This window comes from Lucilia cuprina, chromosome 5 (assembly GCF_022045245.1).
Source record: "Lucilia cuprina isolate Lc7/37 chromosome 5, ASM2204524v1, whole genome shotgun sequence".
Lineage (NCBI taxonomy): Eukaryota > Metazoa > Arthropoda > Insecta > Diptera > Calliphoridae > Lucilia > Lucilia cuprina.
In genome coordinates, this window is record NC_060953.1 from 28,789,304 (window position 1) to 28,814,046 (window position 24,743).

The window sequence follows — 24,743 nt, forward strand, 5'->3', positions numbered from 1 at the left end:
TTGTTTACAAAAACCATAGAAAAGCTAACTTTAGACTTTTGTAAATGTCAAAGATGACACCTCAGTATACTCTGTGATAGAACTCTTACTTGTCAAAAATTATATTTGTCAGTGTAATTCCATTATAATTTGTGTAAAAATTATTAAGCGTTCGGAAAGGGGTCTTTAAGTCCTTATTGGCTTCCATACTTAAAATATAAACTTTAAAAGTAGTAATAATGAGAATAAATCATTTATAATTTACTATATCGAGGGAATATATTCAATAAAATAATACAAGTTGTCAGGAGAGCACAAAACAGTTTACTTTGATAGTTCGTAAAAATGTTTGATTTTTTTTACAATATATTTTTAGGACCATATTCTACATCCTTATATAAAAAAATTTTAAAATGTTGCATTATTTTAAAAATTGTTCAAAAGTTTATATCAGATACAGCTTTTTTAAAGAAAATTGTTCTACAATCTTTAGATAGAGAGTTTTTCATAGAAATATAATTTTTTATTTCATTTAACATTTAATAAATATTAAATTTTATGTACAATTTAATGACATAATAGAATCCAAATTGTTAAAAAAGCAACAAATTATGGGTTTTGGTCCAAAATCAATGTTAAATTGTTAAACACGGTAATAAAAACAATCGCTTATTATGAGCGATATCTCGAAAACAATTAAACCGATTTTGAATTTGTATTCAGCATGTCCAAATTAGTAAAGGCAATTGTTTTGCAACAGAAAATTATCAAAATAATAGAGTTTAAAGCAATTTCTGGATAAGAATTTTAATTTTTTTAATATAAAAATTACTATAAAATTGCTAAAATAATATTTTTTTCTTCGAAAATTTTATCACTGATGGGAAAGTTTGCCGGATAATTTGCTATTAAATTCTTATTTTCATGAAAATGACATATAGATATATTGAATACTTACTGACAATTATCAATTCTTTTTTGTATTACTTAGTATTCCAGAAACGAAAATATAGTGTGACTAATGCTGTATGAACTACATGAAAGGGCATTCCAACAGCGAAGTGCTGAAGAAGTCAAACAACAACATGATTTATATGAGAAAGCCAACATAAAAGGTATTGTATAAGTATAGTCTTATTCGGTTTATTCAACAAATAATTATTTGAGGTGAAGTTTGCCGGTTAATACTCTTTTTTCCAATATTTTTCTTCCTATAACAAACAAAGTTATAATTTTCATTTCTTTAAATTGAATATATAAATGTTTAATTAAGTTTTTGCTCAAACCTTGGAAACTATTTCTTTCCCTGTTAAATCCTTTTCTGTGTAAAGGAAATAAGTTATTTAATTTTATGTTGTTGAGATTTTTCAACGACTTTCAGAATTCATACGTTCCAATGAACTATTGTATAACTATTGGTGAAGAACTTTTTTGAAATACTTAAAAAAAACACCATACTGTTGCTCAATATTGGATGTTGAAGTAGAGGCAATATCATTATTTCCAAGATTTCTTTCAGGAATCTGAATGTTTCTGGGTTTTGATTCTAGAAGCAGGTAAATCAGAATAAATTCTCACACGTCCTTAACATGGCCGACCACACGATAGCCTACACATGATGTTAAAAATATGGATTATACACTGTCGCGAAAAGCTCAGCTAATTTTGACGCGTCGTCAGATTCGTCGTCAATATTGTGTAGAATAAAAATAAATTTATTATTTATTTTTCTAATAATGAAGAAAAATATGGATACCATACACAGAAAAAAAATGAAATGAAATTGCTCATATTAATTAAAAAAATTTTGATTTTGCTCAAATCATCAAAATGATACTATTAATTAACTGAAAATTAAAGATGTTAATTGAAAAACGAGTGGCAACAAATTTAATTAGAAAATAATTATTGTAATTAAAATAAATAAATTACTCGAAATTATTATTTTTAAGTATTAACGAAAAAATTAATTATCCCGATTCAAGATTTAACTAAATTGAAATAAATCATTTCCAATAAAAATACAGATATTTTCCCACAATTATAATGTTTTATTGAATATACATATGTAAGTAAGGTAAGGCGAGGTCTTCGTGTGCAGAGCCTTCGCGCTAAGGTTCTCGCAGCTCCTAGGGGTAGCAAAACATTTTGGTCGTTCGTTAGAAGTGTAAAGGATAATGCTTTTCAAGGACAACCAAACATTCACTGACCCGGTTGATAAAGCTAACCTTTTAGCTGAGTTATTCGCAAACAGTTCTTGCTTGCCGGTTAGCGATCAACCACTTCCCGAGCTCGAAAGAGTATCAGTAACTGTGTCAAATATATTCTATCAAGCGCGTGCCGTTAAAAAAGGTTTTAACAGATCTCAACATAAACAAGTCTCCTGGACCAGATGTCATACCGGCACTGGACTTGATGCAGTGCTCTTCGACGCTAGATACCATGTCAGCAAATTTTCTGCGCGCAGAAAGATTGCAATTTAGAGACCAACAATTTACTTAACGACACCAGTATGGCTTTCGTAGAGGTCGCTCTACGGGAGATCTACTAGCCTTAATTTCGGAAAAATGGTGTCATTCCATTTACCATTTTTGTGAAAGTAAAGATATTTTTAAGGCGTTTGATAGAGTGTGGCATGATGCACTTGTACTATACGAGTTGCTATAGATGGGATCTCATCAAACGAGTTGAAGATTAATTCAGGGGTACCGCAAGGCTCCGTTCTTTCCCATATTACTTATCTTTTTAAATGACCTTCTATGTCAACTCTATCTACTATTTTGCGGAATACAGCAGTATCTGCCATTCTTATTCATTCATTTATAGGCTAAGCCCTCTAGAGATTGTGGCAATAAGGCGCAATATGAATGAATCGCTTATCCACGAATTGATAAAAATCTCTGAATGGGGTCGTTTTAACAGAGTCGATTTTAAACACATGGCAGATATTGTTGTTCCATCCATATATGTATATGGGTGATATAAATATTATGGAATCGGAAACTCTTGAAGTTCTAGACACATTTTTCATGTGACGATAGAAGCATTTAAGTGTCTTGTTTTTTTGGAACAGTGTAAGACATACTTTATTCTATCTGATCTTCTTATTATTTACACCACTTATATCCGACCGGAACTTCGAAGTCTATTTTGAAGCTACTCGACCACGTACAAGAGAGAACCTAAGGTACTTATCGGTGGGGGTGTGGGGTGTATTTCACTATTCTATCGATACTACAATAGAATGTGTTCCTTTGAAATTAGGGAACTTGTTCCCGATACCCGTATATTCTTCAAGAACACACCTATTTGTGGTAGATTGAGGAGTGGATCACACAACACACTACGGGGAAATTCATTCTTCAGCCGCACTGTCCGTATGTGGAATAAACTTCCTGCCACGTTCGATAAGAGATTTAAATCAAATGTCCACAAACACTACTCTATCCTCCTTCCCACAACCTTTTCTTATAGTTTCAACACAGTGCTCTTAGCCCCTATTAAAAGCCCCCTTCAAAATTTGACTTAAATGTCCACAGTTTTATTCTTCAAACTAAGTCAAGGTACAATTCAACTTAACATTTTACTTTTTGTAACAGGTGTAGGGTATAACGAACAAAAAATTTACAATTTAGAATAAAGAATAATTCGAACAATTTCTGTCGAATAAATAAAAAATAAAATTTTAATGTTACTTTTTACCCATATTCTTAAAAATTTTAAACAAAGAATTAAATTAATTTTTTGTAAAACGAATACTAAATCAAAAGATTTTTTATAATTGAAACAAATATTTTAATACTTTTTGCAATTTATAAAAATTTATATTTTGCAATGTTAAAAGTGGAATGCTTTCTGTTGTAGAAGTGATTATATGGATTTTTTAAATGCTTGCAAAAGGTGAAAAAGATAGTTCCTAAAGCACGGCATACACGATACAATGTGAGAAGCTTGGTTAGATTGCTAAGTGTTTAGGATTGCTTTAAGAAATTGTGAGTTGGATATACGAAAGTTCAAAATGTTTTGATATTTATGCTAGTTCTACTAACGGGTCGTAACATCAAAATGCTTGTCGTACAACATTATTCTATTTTACTCTTTATTTTGTGGTTGCCTCAGAGCAAAAAACATCGTGTGCGCGTAAAAAAAAAACAATAAAAAAATTTAAAATTAAGCTGAAATGCGTGTTTTTTACTTTTTAAAACCAGTAAAATTTTTATTTATTATATAAAAAAAACAAATTTTACAATCAAATTGCAATTACACATTACCTTCATTAAAAAATTTGTTTTATATAAAGTTATATTACGAGATTGTTTTTAAAATTGTAACATTTGTGTGCAATATACGTAAATTGGTCGTAAACAAAGGTGTTTAAAAGGTCGCATCGTGTATTGTTTGCATAAAAAACCTGTTTATGTAAAATTAATTACTATACTGGTATTTTTAAGCGAGTCATGTAAGTTAATGTAATTTTCTGATGAGATCTTTATATCGATTATTAACCGATCCTTATAATATTTTACAAAAACATTTTGGTTCCTTAAAAATTGTCCTATGTATTTGATGCTGCCCTGCCAGCAACTCAATTAACTTTAAATGCATTAAAAATCGACTTTTTTTTATCAACTAGTTATAGTTGATTCTTGGATTATTTTTAATGGAGCCAACTGACTATTTTAACATGGCGATGTTAAAGTTAGTTACTTACCGCCTTATGCAAAAACGATTATTAAGTTAACAACGGTTATTAAAACCTATTTTTATATGGAAAAAGTGTGTAGTAAGCCATTGTTAACTTTAATAATCGTTTTTGCATAAGGACTTAAAATATTAGCTTAAAGGTAACTCTTTATTAACTAACTTAAAGTTAGTTGCAGAAAAGTCAAGTAATAGTTTTCTTTTGTATTCCCTACTGTATTAATTAATTACATTTTAATTAAATATATTTAAAATTTAACTACAAGTTGTATCCATAAAATTATGAATGATTTGTTTATTATTTCCATGATTCCCATTGATCCAAATCTAAAATAAATTTTAAAATGTTATGTGTAATTTTAATTGTTAAAGTATTATATTTACAGTATTAATCAGCAGAATTTAGAATTTAGGGACCGAGTTTTGAAATATTTAACCTTTTATAATTAATTTTTCTAATTTACTGACTCTAATTCATTGGCGGCCAAACATGCCCTTGCGGGCGATGTGTTATTCTCACTTATACACACGCAATACAAATATTCTCAGTAACAAAACAAACTATACATAAAACAAAAACAATTTAATTTAGTGTCTCTCTTTATGAAATGATACACAGAGAATATTTTCAAAAGCCATTACAAATTAATATATGAATACTTTTTATAGAAAGATCTATTAGCCATACATATGTATAATTATTTATTTTTATTTGTTCAAGCAATTAATCGCTTAAATTGTAACGACTAAACGATCGACTGTTAATTATTTGAGTACCTTAGATACAGTTAATATATAAACAATCTATATACATATATCAATACATCAAACTATATACAATCATATGTACATACATCAACACATTTTTACATCAAAATGTTCATCAATAAATACTTTCATCAACGGATACATACAACAATACATACATCTCTTCCGTTATGTATTTATAATACTAATAATGTGAATAACACAAATATGTACAAACATAAAATTTTTTTTAGTGCAAAACACACATATTTTCATTTATGTTCTCTTTTATATTTTGCACTACACATATGCGTTTTAAACATTCTCTTTCTGGCCACCACGGCTCTAATTTCACAACGTATAAAAGAAAATGACAAAAATGTAAAACAAAATTCCAAATAATAAAGAAACAAGCGAATAGACTATCGTAACGAATAACATTTCGATACGTGTCGAGTAAGATAATCATCGTATTCGATTTGTGTCGAATCGTAATATTTTAAATAATTGTAATAGATTGACAACATATGTTTGCTAAATGTAAATAAGTTACAATATTGTTAGTTGTGAATTTTTATATAAAAGTGTAAATATTTAAAATTATCTATATAAATGAATCCCATTTTGTTACTTTGTTTGTCTTCATCAGACTCTGAAGAAGTAGAAAGTTGCCTCATTCGAATTAGAAAATAAATTAGAGATAAAAGTGATCATCTATCCTTGCCGGCAATTGCGTAAGATGTTTTTTTTTACAATTTTAGATCCATGTTTATTTAATTGTATATTTTAAGGTTTAATACTAGATTCAGACTGACAAAGTAGGCATTTTGTTACGTATTTGATCACCTCGAATTTATTGGGCATATGTCTACAGTAGTGCCGTCAAAGATTCAGTTAGCAGCCACACTTTCACTTTTGTTAAGTGGAAGCTTTCAACATGCAGTGGGTAATGACTATTTGGTAGGATTAGGTCAAAGCAATGTCTCTAAAATTGTCAGCCATGTTACTCAAGAAATGGAAACAAAACATTGCCCAAAATTTATAAAATTTTGTCCTGAACAATCTTTCCGCTGCATTGATTACTTTTTCAAAAAATATAAAATTCCTGGAGGTTGGTTATGGCATGTAAACATTAAGATATTATTTTATATTGCATCTCTTTTAAGTTATGTTTAGATGAAACGCACATCGGCCTCCAAAGACCAAACAAAAACGAGTATATATTTTTAATAGAATTATAATACCGCCATAGCCTTAATGCTATGGCGGTATTATAATTAAATGCTATTTATTGTATTTATTAAATGTAAATAATTTGTGACCACAAGCATAAAATTTTAAGTGTAAATTCAAAATATGGTGGAGCAACACATGATTCATTTGTGTGGAAACATTCTGAAAAAAAAACTTTGTTAGAAGAACTCTACAATAATAAAAATTTTAAAAATATTTGGCTTTTAGGTGAGTTGAACACTTTGATTTTGTTTAACATTAAATTCAAAAGTAATTTAATAATACTAAAGGAGACTCAGGATACCCGATTGAACCATGGTTTATAACTCCATACAGAAATCCAGAGGAATGCTTCATGTAGGCATACTTTAATGAAATACACTCCAAAGCCCGATGTATTGTAGAGAGATCAATCGGCATACTTAAAGCTCGTTGGAAAATTTTAGGTAGGTAGGGTAGGTCGATAGGAGGATGGAAAATTTTAAGTAATGACAAAAGAAGTCGATACAGCTGGCGTAAGTGGCATTTCCTCATAAGGACCTCCTCCAGTTTTTTCTTTGATGTCATGTTAAAAGACAATTTCTTTTTAACTTGGTATTTTTGGCGAATAAAAACCTAAATAAATATGCAGGAAATTAGAACACCTAAAACGTAAATACAATAAGTATGTATCTTACCTTGCGCCATGACATTACTTCTTTAATTGGCGGACCAGACGTATTTAACTTTGTTTTCATTATACAAAAACTAGATTAAATAAACTTCCCAGGAAAAAATTTAGAACTTGTTCTAAAAACAACTAGTTCTAGAACTCGCAACTACTATTGGAAACCGTTCCTCGGAACATTATTATGGTTCTAAAATACTTCTAAAGGAACTAATTCTTTGACATTAGTTATACATTGATACTACACTAGTTCAATGGAACACATACTAGTTCCGAAACAACTTCTTAGAATCAGTTGAAAAAAATGTCAAAAAATTAAAAATTCATAAACATATTTTTATTGAAATCTTAAACGCATTCATGTCTTTATTTCTGCATAAAATTAAACTATAAGGAATATAAGATACCCAAATTGAATTCTACCGGGACACGGGAAAGTTAGCTGCTGGTTTCTTATATTCTGTGCAAGAAATATTTTTAAGAGATGAATTTTATGTAAATATGTTTTCTAAAAAAAATTTGGTTCAATAATAAATCCTCAAAAGTTTCTCAAAATTAGACCTGATTTTAATAATTTCGAACAAAAAACGCTGAAAAAATGAACTATTTTTAAGTAAAAAGTGTACGTTCTGTAAACCTTCCCTAGACTAGTTCCGAACAAAAATCATAGATTAAAGAACTAGTTCTGGAACCGTTCCAAAGAACGAGTGTGAACACCATAAAGCTTCTTTAGAACCAGTTCCGAAGGTGACAATTTCGAACAAAAATCATTGGTCTCAACGCCAAAGTAGAACAAGTTCGGGCTATAATCATGCGTTCTAGAACTAGTTGAGAAACTAATACAATTTTTGCTGGGTTACATGCTTTTTACTTTTCTATGAGTAAACCTTAATTTTTTTCACTTTTACACTGATAAATTTTAAACTTTTTTCTTTGTTTATAAATTACGATTGACACTGAGGTATCGAATGACATTTTAAGAGTTGCATTTTACAGGTATTTGGCTATCGTATGTCGTCATCTCAAATTACGATACATTTTATTCAATATCGAATATCATAATGCAAAAATTAAAAATTTCGATTAATTTTAATCGATATCGAATGCCGTGATTAGACCCCAGATAATTTTGGGGTACTCCCGCATTATATGATAGTTAGCTAGTCTTTAAAAGTCGTTTGTTTACGTTAATACCAAATTTTGGAACATTTCTGCATTACAATGTTGTTCGTTTATAGTCAGTCTACAAATGAAACAAATAAAATCATAATAATAGAGAAACAAGAGAAAACATGTTAATATACAATTAATTCTCTCCAGATAATTTTCAGGCACTTCTGCATTACATTATAGTTAGTTTGTAGTTAGTATTTAAAAGTCGGTTCTTAACGTTGCCAAATACAAAATTTCGGGACAGCTCTGCATTATATTGTAGTTAGCTTATAGTCAGCCTGTAAAAGTAAACTAGTAGTGAATTTTTCTCGTAGTCGACCACAAAAATGCTGGCATTATATCCACCCTGCCATGTTAAGTAGCTGATGAAATGCACACATATCTCTCTTCTTAGGTTAAACATCGAACACATATCCTAATATATATTATAAATTTCTTTGTAAGTTTGTTTATTTGTTTGTGCGTCAAACACGCCTAAACGGATGAACCGATTTTCTTTAAATTTGGAATATAGAAAGATATATGTCTGGAAACGTCAATAGGCTAGAAGGGATAATCTTATAAAACGACGAAAAATAGAAAAATTTGTACTTTTGTGCATAAAAAAGTTTGGTCAAAACGGGTAAAAAGGAAGAAAATATAAAAAACGGGCAACGATTAAGCTTTTAAAGTGTCAGAAATATGTATTGGGAATGATTCGTTGCGAAAGTTATGCCAGAGGGGGAACATAAAACATATGTGTAGTTTAGGTACTTCTTCGGAAATATGCGAATACCTGAGAAGTATTTTGCTGTAATCAGTCAAAAGATATATTTTAGAAAAATTAGAAAAATCAACTTATATACTTAGCCCTTATTCACAAACAAAATTTTTATTTTATAAAAGGTTTATAAAACAAAATTACTGTTGTACTTTTCTGCTTAAAACTGATTTTTTCTGTTCTAAACCGAAATACTGTCTGTTTAGGGTTTTAAAGTGTCATAATTATTTTTTTTTTCATTTTATTTATTCTTTATTGAATCTTTCTTATGTAGAAATTTACAATAAGTATTAAAATCTTAACCTAAATTATAACTAACGTTGTTATTGCCAATGAAATTTCAACCAAAGTTCTCGATAATTTGATTTTCTGGCAATCCATTGTTTCCGTTCTTCTCAGTCGTCTATGACCCTCAAATGACAGCAACTCCCTGGCAAGGGGATTTGGGTGATCCATTAGTTTCGACAAGTAGGTTAAACAAGAGAATTGAATGTACCACGGGGCACCTGTTATTGACCTTAACAGTGCTGACTGCTTTCTTTGTAATTTTTCAACATTAGATGAGGAGGCTGTTCCCCACAGTTGAAAGCCATATAGCCATATCGGTTTTATAACTGTTTTGTACAAAAGCACTTTGTATTCCAAGTCTAGAGCTGACCGTAGTCCAATTAGCCAGTACATTTGAGCTGACTTCAATTTTATTTGTGTAACCTTCAATGTGGTGAGTCCATGTTAAGCGGCGATCAAGGTGGATACCAAGATATCTCACATGGCTTTGTTCAGGAATTTTTATATTGTTTATCTGTACGGGAGGACAATTTTCTCGTCTTAAAGTAAATGTAACGTGAGTACATTTTGTTGCATTGACCTTTATTTTCCATTTGTCCAGCCACTTTTCCAATTCGCCGATGTGAAGCTGGAGTTGTTCAGAAGCTATTGAAGGGTTATCATGTATGCTTACAAACGCGGTATCATCCGCAAATGTAGATGTGTGAGTCAGTGCGCTCGTTGGCATATCTGCAGTATATAAAATATATAGGAACGGACCTAGAATACTCCCCTGGGGTATTCCTACAGATATTTTTCGACATGAAGAAATCACTTCTTTAGATCTGATTTGAAAAGATCTTTCATATATATAATTTTTAAGCAGTTTGTGAACATTCGCAGGTAGTAATGTGAAAATTTTGTGTATTAGTCCATAGTGCCAGACTTTATCGAAAGCTTGAGGAATATCTATGAATAATGCTGTGCAATATTGCTTGCTCTCGAACGCCTTCCGAATAAGAGTAGTTATTCGATGTACCTGTTCGATAGTGCTTTCTTCTGAAACCAAACTGATGGTCAGGAATAATGCAATTATCGTTAAGGTGTAGTATAAGGCTTTCAAGCAATAACATTTCAAAAAGTTTTGAGAATATAGACAACAGGCTAATGGGACGGTATGATGTCACTTGAGTGACATCTTTTCCCGGTTTTGGTATCATAACAATTTCGGATACTTTCCATGAGGTAGGGAAATATCCAATACGTAGCATCGAGTTAAAGATGAACAAAATAATTCTCAGTGCTGAATTGGGAAGGTTACTTATCATCGTAGTAATAATTTTATCTATACCAGGTGATTTTCCTGCTTTTAGACCTTTGATTGTCGTCTTCACGGAAGAGAGCCGGAATTTTATTGGGCGTGGAACCACATTATTTATAATGTTAGCATTAATAGAATAATCTGTATCATTTTCAGTAAACAATCAGTAAAATTCGAATAATCGAATAATTTCTAAAATTACCTCGGCTACTTGAATAAAAATAATATTGTCCGTTTTTATTTGAATAATTTTTAACATGATTTTGTCTTTCCGTTTATAACACATCGAAATATTGGTCATAGACCCACAAAAGAATATATATTCTGAATCCACAGTAAATTCTAATACGATCTAGCCACGTCCGTTCTTCTGTCTGTTGAAATCACGATAGAGACCCCACGCGAGAACCCAGACAGTTGAAATTTTGCATAGAATTTCTCCATTGCTAAGGTTTGTTTGTATTGAAAATGGGCAATATCGGTCCACTTTTTCGAATAGCTCCCATTCAAATGGATCTCCAAAAAAATTCTAAAGCAGTCATAACTGTTTTAGAAGTACGAGTATAGCGATAAAATTCGACATAAATAATAAATCTTTCTACGAACGACAAACGTTCAAAAAAATAAATTGTACAAACAGACTTACAAGGAGTTAGTAAGGTTTATTTAAGTTTGAGTAAGGTGTATTTAAGTTTGTCATTCCGTTTGTAATATCTATAATATTATTTTCCGACCCTATAAAGTATATATATTCTGGATTCTGATACCGGCGTCGAATAAGCCATGTCCATCTGTATGTCTGTTGAAATCATATTTTTCTTCAATAATTCTAGGAGACATGATTTCGACAAGGTCTTTATTCAAAATCAGCAAAATCCATCTATAAATAATGGGGATATGAGTAAAAATCCGGAAAAAAAACTTATTATTGTACTTACGTTTTCATAAAAACAAAGCTGAACACGAACGTTACTTAACGAATCAAGCAGTGTGTGTTATTGGCTAAAAACATTATATTAAATATATAAAGGCCGTACTAACTGAGAACCATAAGAGGGGACTTTTTGGTACTTTTTTAGTTTTTGAAAGGTACCTTGGGGCAGAATCGAAATTTTTTGGAAATAAATCTGGCATTTCTAAACGGCTGATCCGATCGGGATAAAATTTGGCGTGAGCGTAGCCAAGGAGTATTCGAGTTTAAGTTTTGAAGATGCCAAAAATATGTCTTAACTCTTTTATTAATAAAATAAAATTTTCTTTAAGAACATATAACAATTTTATAGTTTTCTAAAAGGTATCTTTACGCAGAACGCTTTAGCGTAAAAAACCTATTTTTTTAAAATGTTGCCACTGCATCCCTCCGAATATGACCTATTTTTTATCAAAACTTCAACTTTGGGCGACATGTTCTAAAATCCCAAAGCTGGGATCAGAAAACTGAAAGCAGTTTTGAAAACCTCAATATGTTTTCTATTTACTCCAAAAGTATTTTCCCAGCCCTGAAAGAAATGTGGACCCTATGGGCAAAAATGTAAAATATCCCATTTTTGGGATTTTCATTCCTATTTTTGGGAATTGCGGGATGCCCTTTGACCTTCTCAATTTTTTCTGCATTTTCTTATTTGAAATGACAAATTTAACAAGCGTTGAAAATTTCATTGAGTTTTGTTCATAAATAAAGATTTTGTCATATATTACATATTTGTTTAATTTCTAAAACTATGATTTATTTCAAATTTTAATAGGGTCGCAGATAGCTACAACAATTTAGTCCATATTTATCCTTTAATATCATTTTTTAGTTAGATATGGAAATTCTCGACCCTTTACAAAAAATTTCAAGCCAATATCTCAATTACATTCAAAAATATGTTCATTTAAACCTGTGTCCCTCAATTTCATCTTTTTCATATTTTAGTATTAAATATGACAGAACATACATTTGATGTTGAATAAAATATTTGGACAATTTTAAAAAAATTATTTAGTTATTTATTAAAGACTATAACATTGTATATACAATAAAAAAATATAATTTTATTATGAGCCACACACAACAACACCTAAATCTCCCCCCACAAACCACCTTTCCCGCCCACCGAAATATAAAACACAATTTAATGCAATATCATCAGTTAGTATAATTGCTTTTTTATTTGAACTGTTTATCTTAAACATAATACAATTAATTCTTACAACCTACTTATATAGTTAATTCCTAACACTACTTATTTTCTATAAAATAATCTGTCATATCGGTATACATATCCATAAGGTAATATAAGTCCTTTAAATCTTCCTCGTTTTGAGATGATAGAGTTTCATAACAAATCCATCTTTTTCGCATAGTTGAAAGAACAGGATCAGAAGATAGAAGTAAACTATTAAAAATATCTTCATTCTGTGATTGCCTGGAGCATTTTCTTAAGCTGAAAAGTTGAACATGCTTAAAATCTCGATTCCTCGCTTCCTGGGCTTCTTCTGTTAACTCTCCAAGTGGACGAATATTCGATTCAATTATTATTTGACCATGACACAATACCTTGTGTACTGTTGGTGTTAGTTCCCTCCATGGATACAGAGATACAAGTAATTTAGAAATTTCAGATGTATATTCCCCAAATCGATTTCCATTAATTTTATGTTTACTATTCAGTGCCATTAAAATAGTGTTAACTCTTCGAAGCAACTCCTTGTCGATTCCAGTTATTTTTGAAGTAATTTCAAAATCACGAAAAAACTTTCTCGCCGTATTACCGTCATTTGTACTACCGCAACTTGGAAATGGTTTGTCGATGTTTAATCCCATCTGAACTTTAAATTCTTCTTGGATTCTGCTTCTTTCTGCAGCTCTCAGTTCTTTCAATTCTTCATTATTTTTTGTTGATTTAGTAAGATTCTCTGGCACACATCTATATTTGATGTCGTATGCTATGTGTAAAAAGTAATCCAAAAATCGTATTCTGGCATGAAGTGGTGAAATTCCGAAAGACAGAATTAATACTTCTGCTTTTGTTTATATTTGAGAATTGCGACTTTTTCTCATTACATATTGAGCATCTCCAGAAGGAAGAAGTTTCTGTTATGGCATTGCTGACCTTTCCATCAATCATTGTTAAGCTTAGCTGATATGATACGTTAATAGAGAATTCTTTTATTTTTATGCAAATTAGCTCCAGTGCATTTATTTCATCTTTTAAATATTCCACTAAATCTTTTGTTGTTTTCTTTGACTCCTTTATATATTCAAATCCAATTTTGAACCCGGAGTTGTATTGATCCATATATCTTCAAATGAATTTCCAATGCTTGACGATGATGGATTAAGGGAATATGAACGAATTCGTAATGGCACTAATGATGACATAAATACACTTTTGTAGTCTGCTAATGTCCGACTTCCACAAGCTTGTTTGTATTCTGGAAGTGCTGATAAACCGTCACATCCCCACTTACACATTAGACAACATCACAGTTATGAATTTTTCTTAGTTGATCTTCTGAAAAGTCTGACACAATTCTTGATGCTGTGTTTTCGAGCAAAGATGATATATCAATACAAGCTTCCACATCATTAACAGCAATAGGTGATGGTAGTATAGTTTGTTTTTTTTTCAGGATCGCCTTGCATGATAGTAATATATTGTGTCCTTTTTCATGCAGACCTTTCCTTAATATTTGGTACTTATTTGGACTTAGACATAAGCGCTATTGCTTCCTCTTCAGTAAAAATTGATTGTGATGTTGGAATACTTTCCACAATTCGCTTAAGTCGTTTTGGTGATACATTATGAAGAATAGTTGCAATATGTACGGCATCCATAGGTTGGTTTTCCTTTTTCAGCATTTCGTTAAATGTATCATTTGATATTGAAAAAAGTTTTTGTGTGAGTCTCTTTTTTTACCTTGAACATAAGTCTTCGTATGACTTGCAAGGCGCTCCTGTTGATGTGTTGTAAGTTGAGATTTCCGTAGTAGTTTCCACCCAAACACAAAATTTTAATCGAAATTTCTTTTGATTTCCATCCACAGACTTACTTTTTACATCAATCATCACTTTTCAATTTTTGATATGCCTGTTCTGTCTACTTTTCTACTAAATGTAGTTTTTATATAATTTGAAATGTCTTCAATTCTTTCTGGCCCTTTTGAAGATACACTCCATAAAACGGGACACCACTCTTCGTACTTTAATGTAATCTTCATTGAGAAGTTTACTTATATACCAATTCTTGTCACTTCCGATACAGGTATTCCAAAGTAAAAAATTACGAATTGTCTACCTATTAACATTTAGGACTATATTACTATAACCTGTAATTCAGTCATTGATATTTCTTATTAGTGAATGAAACGAAATTATCATTACATTAAGGAGTGAGATCGAAAAATTCTTAACATACATATATGTTTATAAAAAGAAACCACTAAACTTACAGCTTTATTTTTTTCTTTGATTCAAATTATTATTACAATGTACAAAAAAAAAAATATTTTTATAGTTTTAATCACTAGTGATGAAATTTTGAACCCTTTTCGGAAACCCTTCCATTAACGTTTTTAAAGTGCTTTCTGTCACTTTGCTCGAACATGTAGTCCATCTCCGTTTAAAAGCTACCACACTTTTGGACACCTTTTTTGTACTCTTCAATTCTCTTTTAACAAGAGCCCAATATCTCTCCACTGGCCTTAGCTCCGAGCAGTTTGGAGGATTTGCCTCTCTTGGTACAAATACCACATTATTGTTCTTGTACCACTCAAGGGCTTGTTTACCATAGTGACAGGATGCCAAGTCAGGCCAAAAATAAGTGGACACATTATGAAGTCTTATGAATGGAAGCAGCCTTTTTTGTAAACATTCCTTGATGTAAATTTCGGTATTTATAGAGCCCGTTGTAACAAATGATTGGCTTCTTTTGCCGCAACTGCATATTGCTTGCCATACCAAGAACTTTCTGGGAAATTTTGTCTGCTTTTGGGTCCTAAACTTTTCTTCAACATTCCCTCGAGCATCAGCAACATAAAACTTTTGACCTGGAAGTTGCGAAAAATCTGCCAGAACATACGTTTCGTCATCCATTATGCAGCAAGAATATTTTTTTTATAAAACTTGACTTCAATTTCCGTGCTCTGTTTCTGACCTCTAAATTTTTAGCAGCGTTCCTGTCAGGAACTTTTTGAGCCTTGTATGTTTTTAAACCTGCATTAGCTTTAACTTTTCGTACGAAATAGTCCGAGCACTGAGCTAACCGAGCTGCTTTCCTACCGGATGTGTTGGGAGCTATTTTGAAAATGCGTTCTATTTTTTGGCTTTAGAAACATCATGTGGACCATTCCTTCTACCTGAACCAGGTTTTCTATCAACTGACAAGTTCTCCCGGTACTGTTTAATAACATTGGAAACAGTTTGACGGCAGACCTTTGTATGCTTGGCCAACTTTTTGTAAGACCATGTTGGGTTTAGTTGAAAATATTTAATAATTTCAGTACGCACTTTTTTCTGGTCACTCATTTTAATCAGATTAACAAAAAAATTTATATAATTGACATTACACATAATAACTGACATGTTTTTCAAAGGTAACTTGATCAAAAAAAAAAAATCAAATAATACTTTGGTTGAAAAATGTAATGAAAAAACGTGTGTTAAGAATTTTCGATCTCACTCCTTATATTTTTACCTACATGATCATAAACGAAACAGAACGAAATGATCTGTCGAAAAAATTGAGGTAAAAAATAGTTATAAATTTCTGAAAATTTAAGCATAATAGGATATTTCAAATATAAGGATAAGCAAACAAGTAGAAAATAGGTAAATATAAGATTTAAATATGTTCTGTCATATTTAATACTAAAATATGAAAAAAATGAAATTAAAGGACGCAGGTTTAAATGGACATATTTTTGAATGTAATTGAGATATTGGCTTGAAATTTTTTGTAAAGGGTCGAGAATTTCCATATCTAACTAAGAAATGATATTAAAGGATAAATATGGACTAAATTGTTGTAGCTATCTGCGACCCTATTAAAATTTTGATATAAATCATATTTTTAGAAATTAAAACAAATATGTAATATATGACAAAATCTTTATTTATGAACAAAACTCAATGAAATTTTCAACGCTTGTTAAATTTGTCATTTCAAATAAGAAAATGCAGAAAAAAATTGAGAAGGTCAAAGGGCATCCCGCAATTCCCAAAAATAGGAATGAAAATCCCAAAAATTTTTCTACTTTTTTGCCCATAGGGTAAAAATCGGAAAATCGGTTCATAATTTCATATACCTCCCATACAAATATACATATGTTTATTGTTAATAACTTCCGTTACAATATCGATATCTTCACAAAATTTTACAAATTAAAGTTTTATGTCAATACAATTCAAATCAAGGAAAATATTTTTCCATCCGTCCACAATTGGTCATAGCTCCCATACAAGGTCCCCTTCCGAAAATCACTTAAACGCTAATAACTTGCTACCTAATTAAGATATTTATACACAATTTACTACATATATTACTTTTATATACATAAATGTTACCGTAAAATTTTCTTCCGTTCGGTCCACATTTGGTCATAGCTCCCATACAAGGTCCATTCCCGAAAATCACTTAAACGCTCAAAACTCATTACCTAATTGAGATATTTATACAAAATTTGCTACAAATATTACTTTTATATACATAAATGTTACCGTAAAATTTTCTTCCGATCGGTCCACAATTGGTCATAGCTCCCATACAAGGTTTCCTCCCGAAAATCACTTAAGCGCACATAACTCATTACTTAATTAAGATATTTATACAAATTTTTGCACAAATATAATTTTTATCTACATAAATGTTACCGTAAAATTTTCTTCCGATCGGTCCACAATTAGTCATAGCTCCCATACAAGGTCCCATCCCGAAAATCACTTAAACGCTCATTTTTCGCTACCTAGTTAAGATATTTATACAAAATTTGGTACAAATATAACTTTTATCTACATAAATGTTACCGTAAAATTTTCTTCCGATCGGTCCACAATTGGTCATAGCTCCCATACAAAAATTACTTAAACGCTCATAACTCGCTACCTAGTTAAGATATTTATACAAAATTTGGTACAAATATAAAATATAATATCATAGCTCCCATACAAGGTCCCCTCTCGAAAATCACTTAAACGCTCATAACTCGCTACCTAATTAAATTATTATTACAAAATTTGGCACAAATATAATTTTTATATACATAAATGTTTTTTTCCGATCGGTCTACAATTGGTCATAGCTGCCATACAAGGTGCTCTCCCAAAAATTGCTTCAACGACCATAACTCATTACATAATTAAGATATTTATACAAAATTTGGCAAAAATGTCACATTTATAGACGCAAATGTAACCGTAAGTTTTTTTTTCCATTTGGACCACAATTTGTCATAAATATAACTCATTATCTTGGATAGAATTGTTACTTTTATGCATTGAAAAGTCATTGTAAAATTTTGATCAATCCACAATTGGTCATAGCTCCCGAACAAGGTTCTCTCTAGAAAAACATTTACATGCATAAACTTATTGCCAAACAATAATATCCATGCAAAATTTGGCAAATATACTTGAAATTTGTTTAACGATCATCCATAATTGTTCGTTCATTTTCGAAAATTACGTAAACACTTTTTACTCATTACCAAATAAATTTTTTAAAAAATAAACTTTTTTACTTCAGACATGTTACTGTCAATTTCTTTATCCGATCGTTCCATCGAAAGCCATCATCATAACTATAATTATAAACAATTATCTCCTTATTCATGAAGATATTAGTTTGTTATTTTCTGTTTATTATGCAAATTTTCCAAGCAAAATTCGCAAAATCATATTTTAGGGCGTTAATAACATATAAAAGATGGCGTTTGTAATGTTCTTTCTATTAAAAAACATAAGAAAACTTATTTTCACAAATATTTCACCAAATAAAAAAAAATATTAATATAAAAGCAGCTGGTGGAGGGTATTTAAGATTCGGCACGGCCGAATATAGCACTCTAACTTGTTCGTTCTTCAGAATGTATTAGTGGAATTTTCTATAATATTGAACCTATAAAAATTAAATGAAGCATGTGGAGCCCGGATAAAGTGAAATGCTATAAAAGGGTAGTTTATGGTACATTTTTGTTCTTCAAAAGGTACTTTTTGAATATTCTATAATATCAAGCATATAAACAAGAAATTAAGTTTTTTAATTTTTGCATAATATAGAATCTAGAAATATAAATTTCTATATCTAGAAATATAAATATAGAACCAGGAGAAAGTGACAACATGTAAACGGGAATTCTTGGTACTGAATGTATTAGAATGTATCATGGTGAAGGGTATATAGTAGAGTTATCAGTAATTCGTGTTAAAAACTATTCGAATAACAACTTACAATATTTTTTTTATTCAAGTAATCAACTAAATTTTAAAATTTATAAAAAGTAATATAAGTTTTTATTGGAATAATTTAATAAAATATAAATAAACATTGCCAAACACATCCAATAACGGGTTTGAGTACATTAATGCACGTATAAGTCAGTAATTTAGTTAAGTTGCTCGGATGGCATTGAAACGATTTTTTTTAGGAACTAATATTGTTTTCGTAAAATATTATATCGGTCGATAATCGATCCTACCTCCCATATAAAGATCCCATCAGAATATGACTTTAACATACATAACTCTCTTAAAAATGCCTGTATAGTAACAAAATTCTACATATATATAGTTCCTAAACTATCTGCTTAACTTATTGCAAATATTTAAAAATATACTAAATAAAATGTAATTCTTTGTTAAATATTATAATAAAAAATGGGTAACAAGTAACATTAAAATATTATTCGATTATTCGACAATAATTGTTCGAATTATTGTTTATTCTAAATTGGAAATGTTTTATTCGTTCGAAAAAAAATTAAATTTTTTCCCGATTAATCGAATAATTTTTATTTGAATGACAACTCTAGTGTATCGGATTCGGCACAGTCGAATATAGAACTCATTCTTATTTGTTAAATGAAATTGTAAAAGTTAATAAACACTTTATACAATTTCAAACATATATAATATATAAACATAATGTATAACTTTATAAGAAAAACATAAACTTTAACATGGTGATTATAATATCTCGAAATTCCCGCGATTTTATTTTAAAATTCTCGTTTTTTTTTGCTATTTTTGAATCAAAATTTCCTAATTGACATGAGTAATCTGGGGAATTTCAGATAGCTTAATGTTTGTAAGGGATTAAAAGTCACCGAAATATCTTGTGCACTAAGCGAGATATTTTCGGTGACTTTAAATCCTTTACTAATTATGATAAGGAGAAGATATGTGCCACTTTTCATTTAGTTATTTAAAATTCCGTAGCAAAACCCTTATTTTCCTGGGCTATATATATACAGTGTCTCTCATAAGTATTCGAATTTAGGTATAATATGAAAAGAAACCAAATTTAATAACACATTTTGTATGCAAAATTAATAAATTAATTTGTTAAATTGTCTAGACAGTCCTTAGTTCTGATATCTCGCCTTTTAACACTAAAAATTTACATTTACTTAAATTAATTTAGCTTAATTTAAAAAAAAAGTATACGAATTTTTTTCTGTATTTCATATTTGACTATATTATACTAAACACAAAAATAAGAATCGAATGGTTTTTTGCTAAAAACTGTTTTAAGGGGTAACTATCAACCGAATGAATATATTTTTGGACCATTTTGTCCACAATTTTGGGGCATTTGTTCCATCTTTTAAATGGCGATTTTTGGCCATATATTTTCTTTTCACCAGAGATAAAACTAAAATTTGTTATTGTGATTTAATATACCTCTTGGGGTATCTAAAAATAATATTGTTTGTTACAAGAATCTGTATTTAAACGTTCCAAGATATATTATTGGAATCATTCTTCTATCGCTTATTCAATTTATTGGAACTTAAGTTCATTTTAATAATACAAGGGTTAAAAATTTTCGGGGAAACTTGTCTTCTATATATTGTTTTAGATATCAGCTGTTATATATTTTAAGTTTTCAATATATTGTGGAAGTGTATAACTCCAAAGCATTCCTCGAAGAAACGCCATTCAATATAGTGGAATCATTCTTTTTATAACCAATGGCCTCTATGCTGAATGTCACCATATCATTATGGTCTAACTCAAAAATATTGATATCTGTTTAAATATCTACTATGATCAAAATAAACCCAAAATTTTGGAAATACATTGTTGTTGAAATGGGAAACATAATCGTGAATGTTATTAGTAGTCAAAACTAAAATCTACTGTATAGGATGGCGTTTTGTTAAGGCATGTATTGGAGTTGTATACCGCTAGGATGTCTTGAAAATTTAAACTATATTACTGCTACAATAATATATACTAGCCAATTTTTTCGGAAAATATCGATCCTAGTAGAGATCTTAAAATCCAGATAATTCAATTAGAAACAGAAGAACGATACCAAAAATATATCTTGGAATGTTTAAAAACAGATCCTTGTAACAAAAATTATTATCTTTAGATACCTCAAGGAATCTATTAAATCTCAATATTAAATTTTGGTTTTATCTTTGAAAAAAGAGAAAAAAATGGTAAATATGGTCAAAAATTGTTATTTTAATGATATTATATGAAAAGATGGTACAAATGCCCCAAAATTGTGGGCCAAATGGGCCAAAAATATATCCTTTCGGTTGATAGTAATCCCTTAAAACAATTTTAAGCAAAAAGATTATTCGATTCTAATTTTTGTGTTTCGTAAAAAATTTTCAAATATGAAATACAGAAAACATCGAACACTATTGTGAAGTAATTTTATGGACTTTTTGTAAAAAAGTTAAAATTATTTAAATAAATGTAATTTATCCAAATTTTAAGGAGTGTGATATTAAACCTTAGAACTCTCTAGACAATATACCAATTTTAATTTTTAACATTTTTTTACACACAATAAATATTATTAAATTGTGTTTCTTTTAAAAGAACACCTAAATTCGAATACTTATGTGAGACACTGTATGTATCATTAAAACATAAATGTCTCTGTAATATGGAAACGAATGAATTAATTTAGCTAATCATATTCACATATTTTTTAAGATTTAGCTGATTTCCTGTGGTCATTTCGTTCTAAACTAGCTGCGTCTATTTCAAGAATGAGAGTTAAGTATGGTGCGCTTCAACTTTCGCAACTACTTCCTATACACCTGCAAAATGAAAAAGTAGCTATAGCTGCCATTAATCCCGTTGTAACTGGCTGGATAAATCCGTTCTTAATAAGGTAAATTATTATAAAAACAATAATGAAAATTAAGTTTAAAGGCAGTGTTGTCAACTATTTTAGATTAAAACGCGCTGTCTATACACTTAAAACGCGCTAAAATTATATTTAAATACAAAGTCCTAAATATATGTATATTTATACATTTTTTTTACAAAAACATAAACATTACTACATATTTGGTATTAATTCAGGTTCAAATAATAGATTTTTCATAAAAATAATTTTTTAGTATACTACATATGTATTTACTATATTAAGAATTTTAGTTCAGGTACAATACATTTGTAGTACAGAAATACAAATAATATTAATTTGTTTAAAACAAAAACGAAAAAGTATTTTTTATAGTTCAAATTCAGGTAGAAACGGTTTATATACATATATGTATAAAAAACTTTGGTTTCATTAAAAAATTACTTTTATTTTATAATAGCAATAAAATATTTAATTTATCAAAATTCTACCAGATCATCTTCCAACAAAAAGATGTCTTCATAGTTATTTTCAACTTCAGGCCATAATGTCGTTTTTATATAACATTTTGAAGTATTATTAGAATTCTTAGAATTAACTTTATTAGAATTAACTTTAAGGACACATTTTTCAATTTAAGTCCATATTTTATATGAATTAAAGAATTTACTGCTTTAAGAGACATTCTATTTCTGATTTTTGTTTTGAAATTATTCATATTGCTAAAAGAATATGGAAATCTTAACAGATTAATAACAAATGTTGAAAGCTAAAAAAAGGATTTTCATTTAATGAATTTTTATAGCAGTGTACCATTATCCAAAATGATTCTGTTTTATCTTTATTTTATAATTATATGCCAGTGGATAATTTTAAATTATTCAGACTATTTTCAATTTCATTTTTACAATCAATAAATTCTTTTATAAAATTTATGACGTCTTTTATGTCGTTAGAAAAAATATTTTCTATACTAAACAAAGATTTAAATTTTAAAATTTGTTGTTAATGTTGCTTTTATAAATATTATTAAATTATGGTAAATATTATTAAATTATTTTTAATAAATTGATTTTCACAATCTTCAATATTATTTTCATGACAAACTTTTTCAAAATTATAACCTCATTTATCAGTTTATAAATTTTACAAAACTTTTTCTGTCTAACAGATGAGTTAAAAACCCAATTATGACTTTCTTTTGCTATAAAGTTTTAGCAGGAAAATGTTATTATGCTGCCGCATACACAGCTAATTGCAAGGAATGACAAACACATCTAATTAAGACGAGATTTTTTTAATTATATTTTTCTTTAATTTTTCTGTTAAGACCATTATGGCAGCATTGTCCGTACCAATGGCTAAAAGTTTTGTTAAATCCAATTTAAATAATATTGTTAATCGTTCCAAACCTTTTAACAGATCATCAGCTTTTCCACCTTCTAAATCAATTAATCCCAGAAATGTAGTAATAAACTGTTCTTTATCTCTACTGTAATATCGTATTACAACGTCTAATAGTTTTTCCACTGGAATATCAGTACCTAAGAAAAAATATAAACAAATTAATAATTCATATATATAATTAAGATTTTATATATGTATATCTACCTTCATCCAATATGAGGCTAAAACTTGAATCACCAATTACCTCTAACAAATTGTCAACAAAATGCAGTGCCAAAACATTTGTTATAATATTGGTAGATTTTGTGCGATGCAAACTAAAATTTGCGGCCTTGCTGTCTTTAAATGCTGAATTGCATAAGGCCCCTAGATGATTTACTGATAAAAGGGAATTGTGAACGGCTATAAAAAGCGCAAGCATAGCCTGGCTGTTTTGTTTTTCCGTGGCAATTTTTGTAAACGAAATTTGGTTGTGTATTAATTCCGTTTCATGAAAGGGTTTAATCGTTTTTTGGTGCTTTGCGGTGTTCATGTGCCTTAACAGATCAGATCGTTTTGCATTTATCAGTGTTTTGCAGTAAATACATATGGCTCTTGTGTCATCCTTTAACAATGGCTTCAACCTTTTTTAAAAAGTGGATCAGACTCCCACGCTTTTCTGTATTTCTGCACATAACGTTCGGCCAAAATTGTTGTTTTTATTATTAATAAATTTCTAACAATAATTATAGAAATATTTACTACGTAAAACGACCTTTTAACTATGACGAGGAATTAATACAATTGGAATAAGTTGTGATGACTTTTAAGCCCAAAAAATTTTCTTTAATTATTACTGTTTTTTGTTCTAAATTACTTTAATTCAAAGCAAACAATTAATTAAAAACTTTAAAAAACACAAATGAAAAAGAAGTTGTCTCTTTAAGAATATTTGTTTTTATATTAATTACAAATAATTTATAAGGAACACAAATTCGTTGGCCTTTTTCTGAAAAAGCGCTAAGGAAAAATGCGACTTTTGGGCTATTAAAAATGATAAATCTAGCGCCAAAAGCGCTAATTTGGCAACGCTGTTTAAAGTTAAAGGGCCTTATGCAAAAACGATTATTAAAGTTAACAATGGTTTACTGTACACTTTTTCCATATAAAAACAGGTTTTAACAACCATTGTTA

At 29.5% G+C, this 24,743-nt stretch overlaps 1 protein-coding gene across 1 annotated transcript; it reads right to left on the reverse strand.

Annotated features, from left to right (window-relative positions):
• Positions 1-23,319: 23,319 nt before the first annotated feature.
• LOC124420167 lies at positions 23,320-24,716 on the reverse strand. Its single transcript, XM_046952311.1, has 2 exons — positions 23,775-24,716; positions 23,320-23,707 (listed from the first exon to the last, which is right to left on the reverse strand). Exons 1-2 carry the CDS (start codon positions 24,100-24,102, stop codon positions 23,445-23,447), a joined length of 591 nt encoding a protein of 196 aa, XP_046808267.1. The 5' UTR covers positions 24,103-24,716; the 3' UTR covers positions 23,320-23,444.
• Between the last annotated feature and the right edge of the window lie 27 nt (positions 24,717-24,743).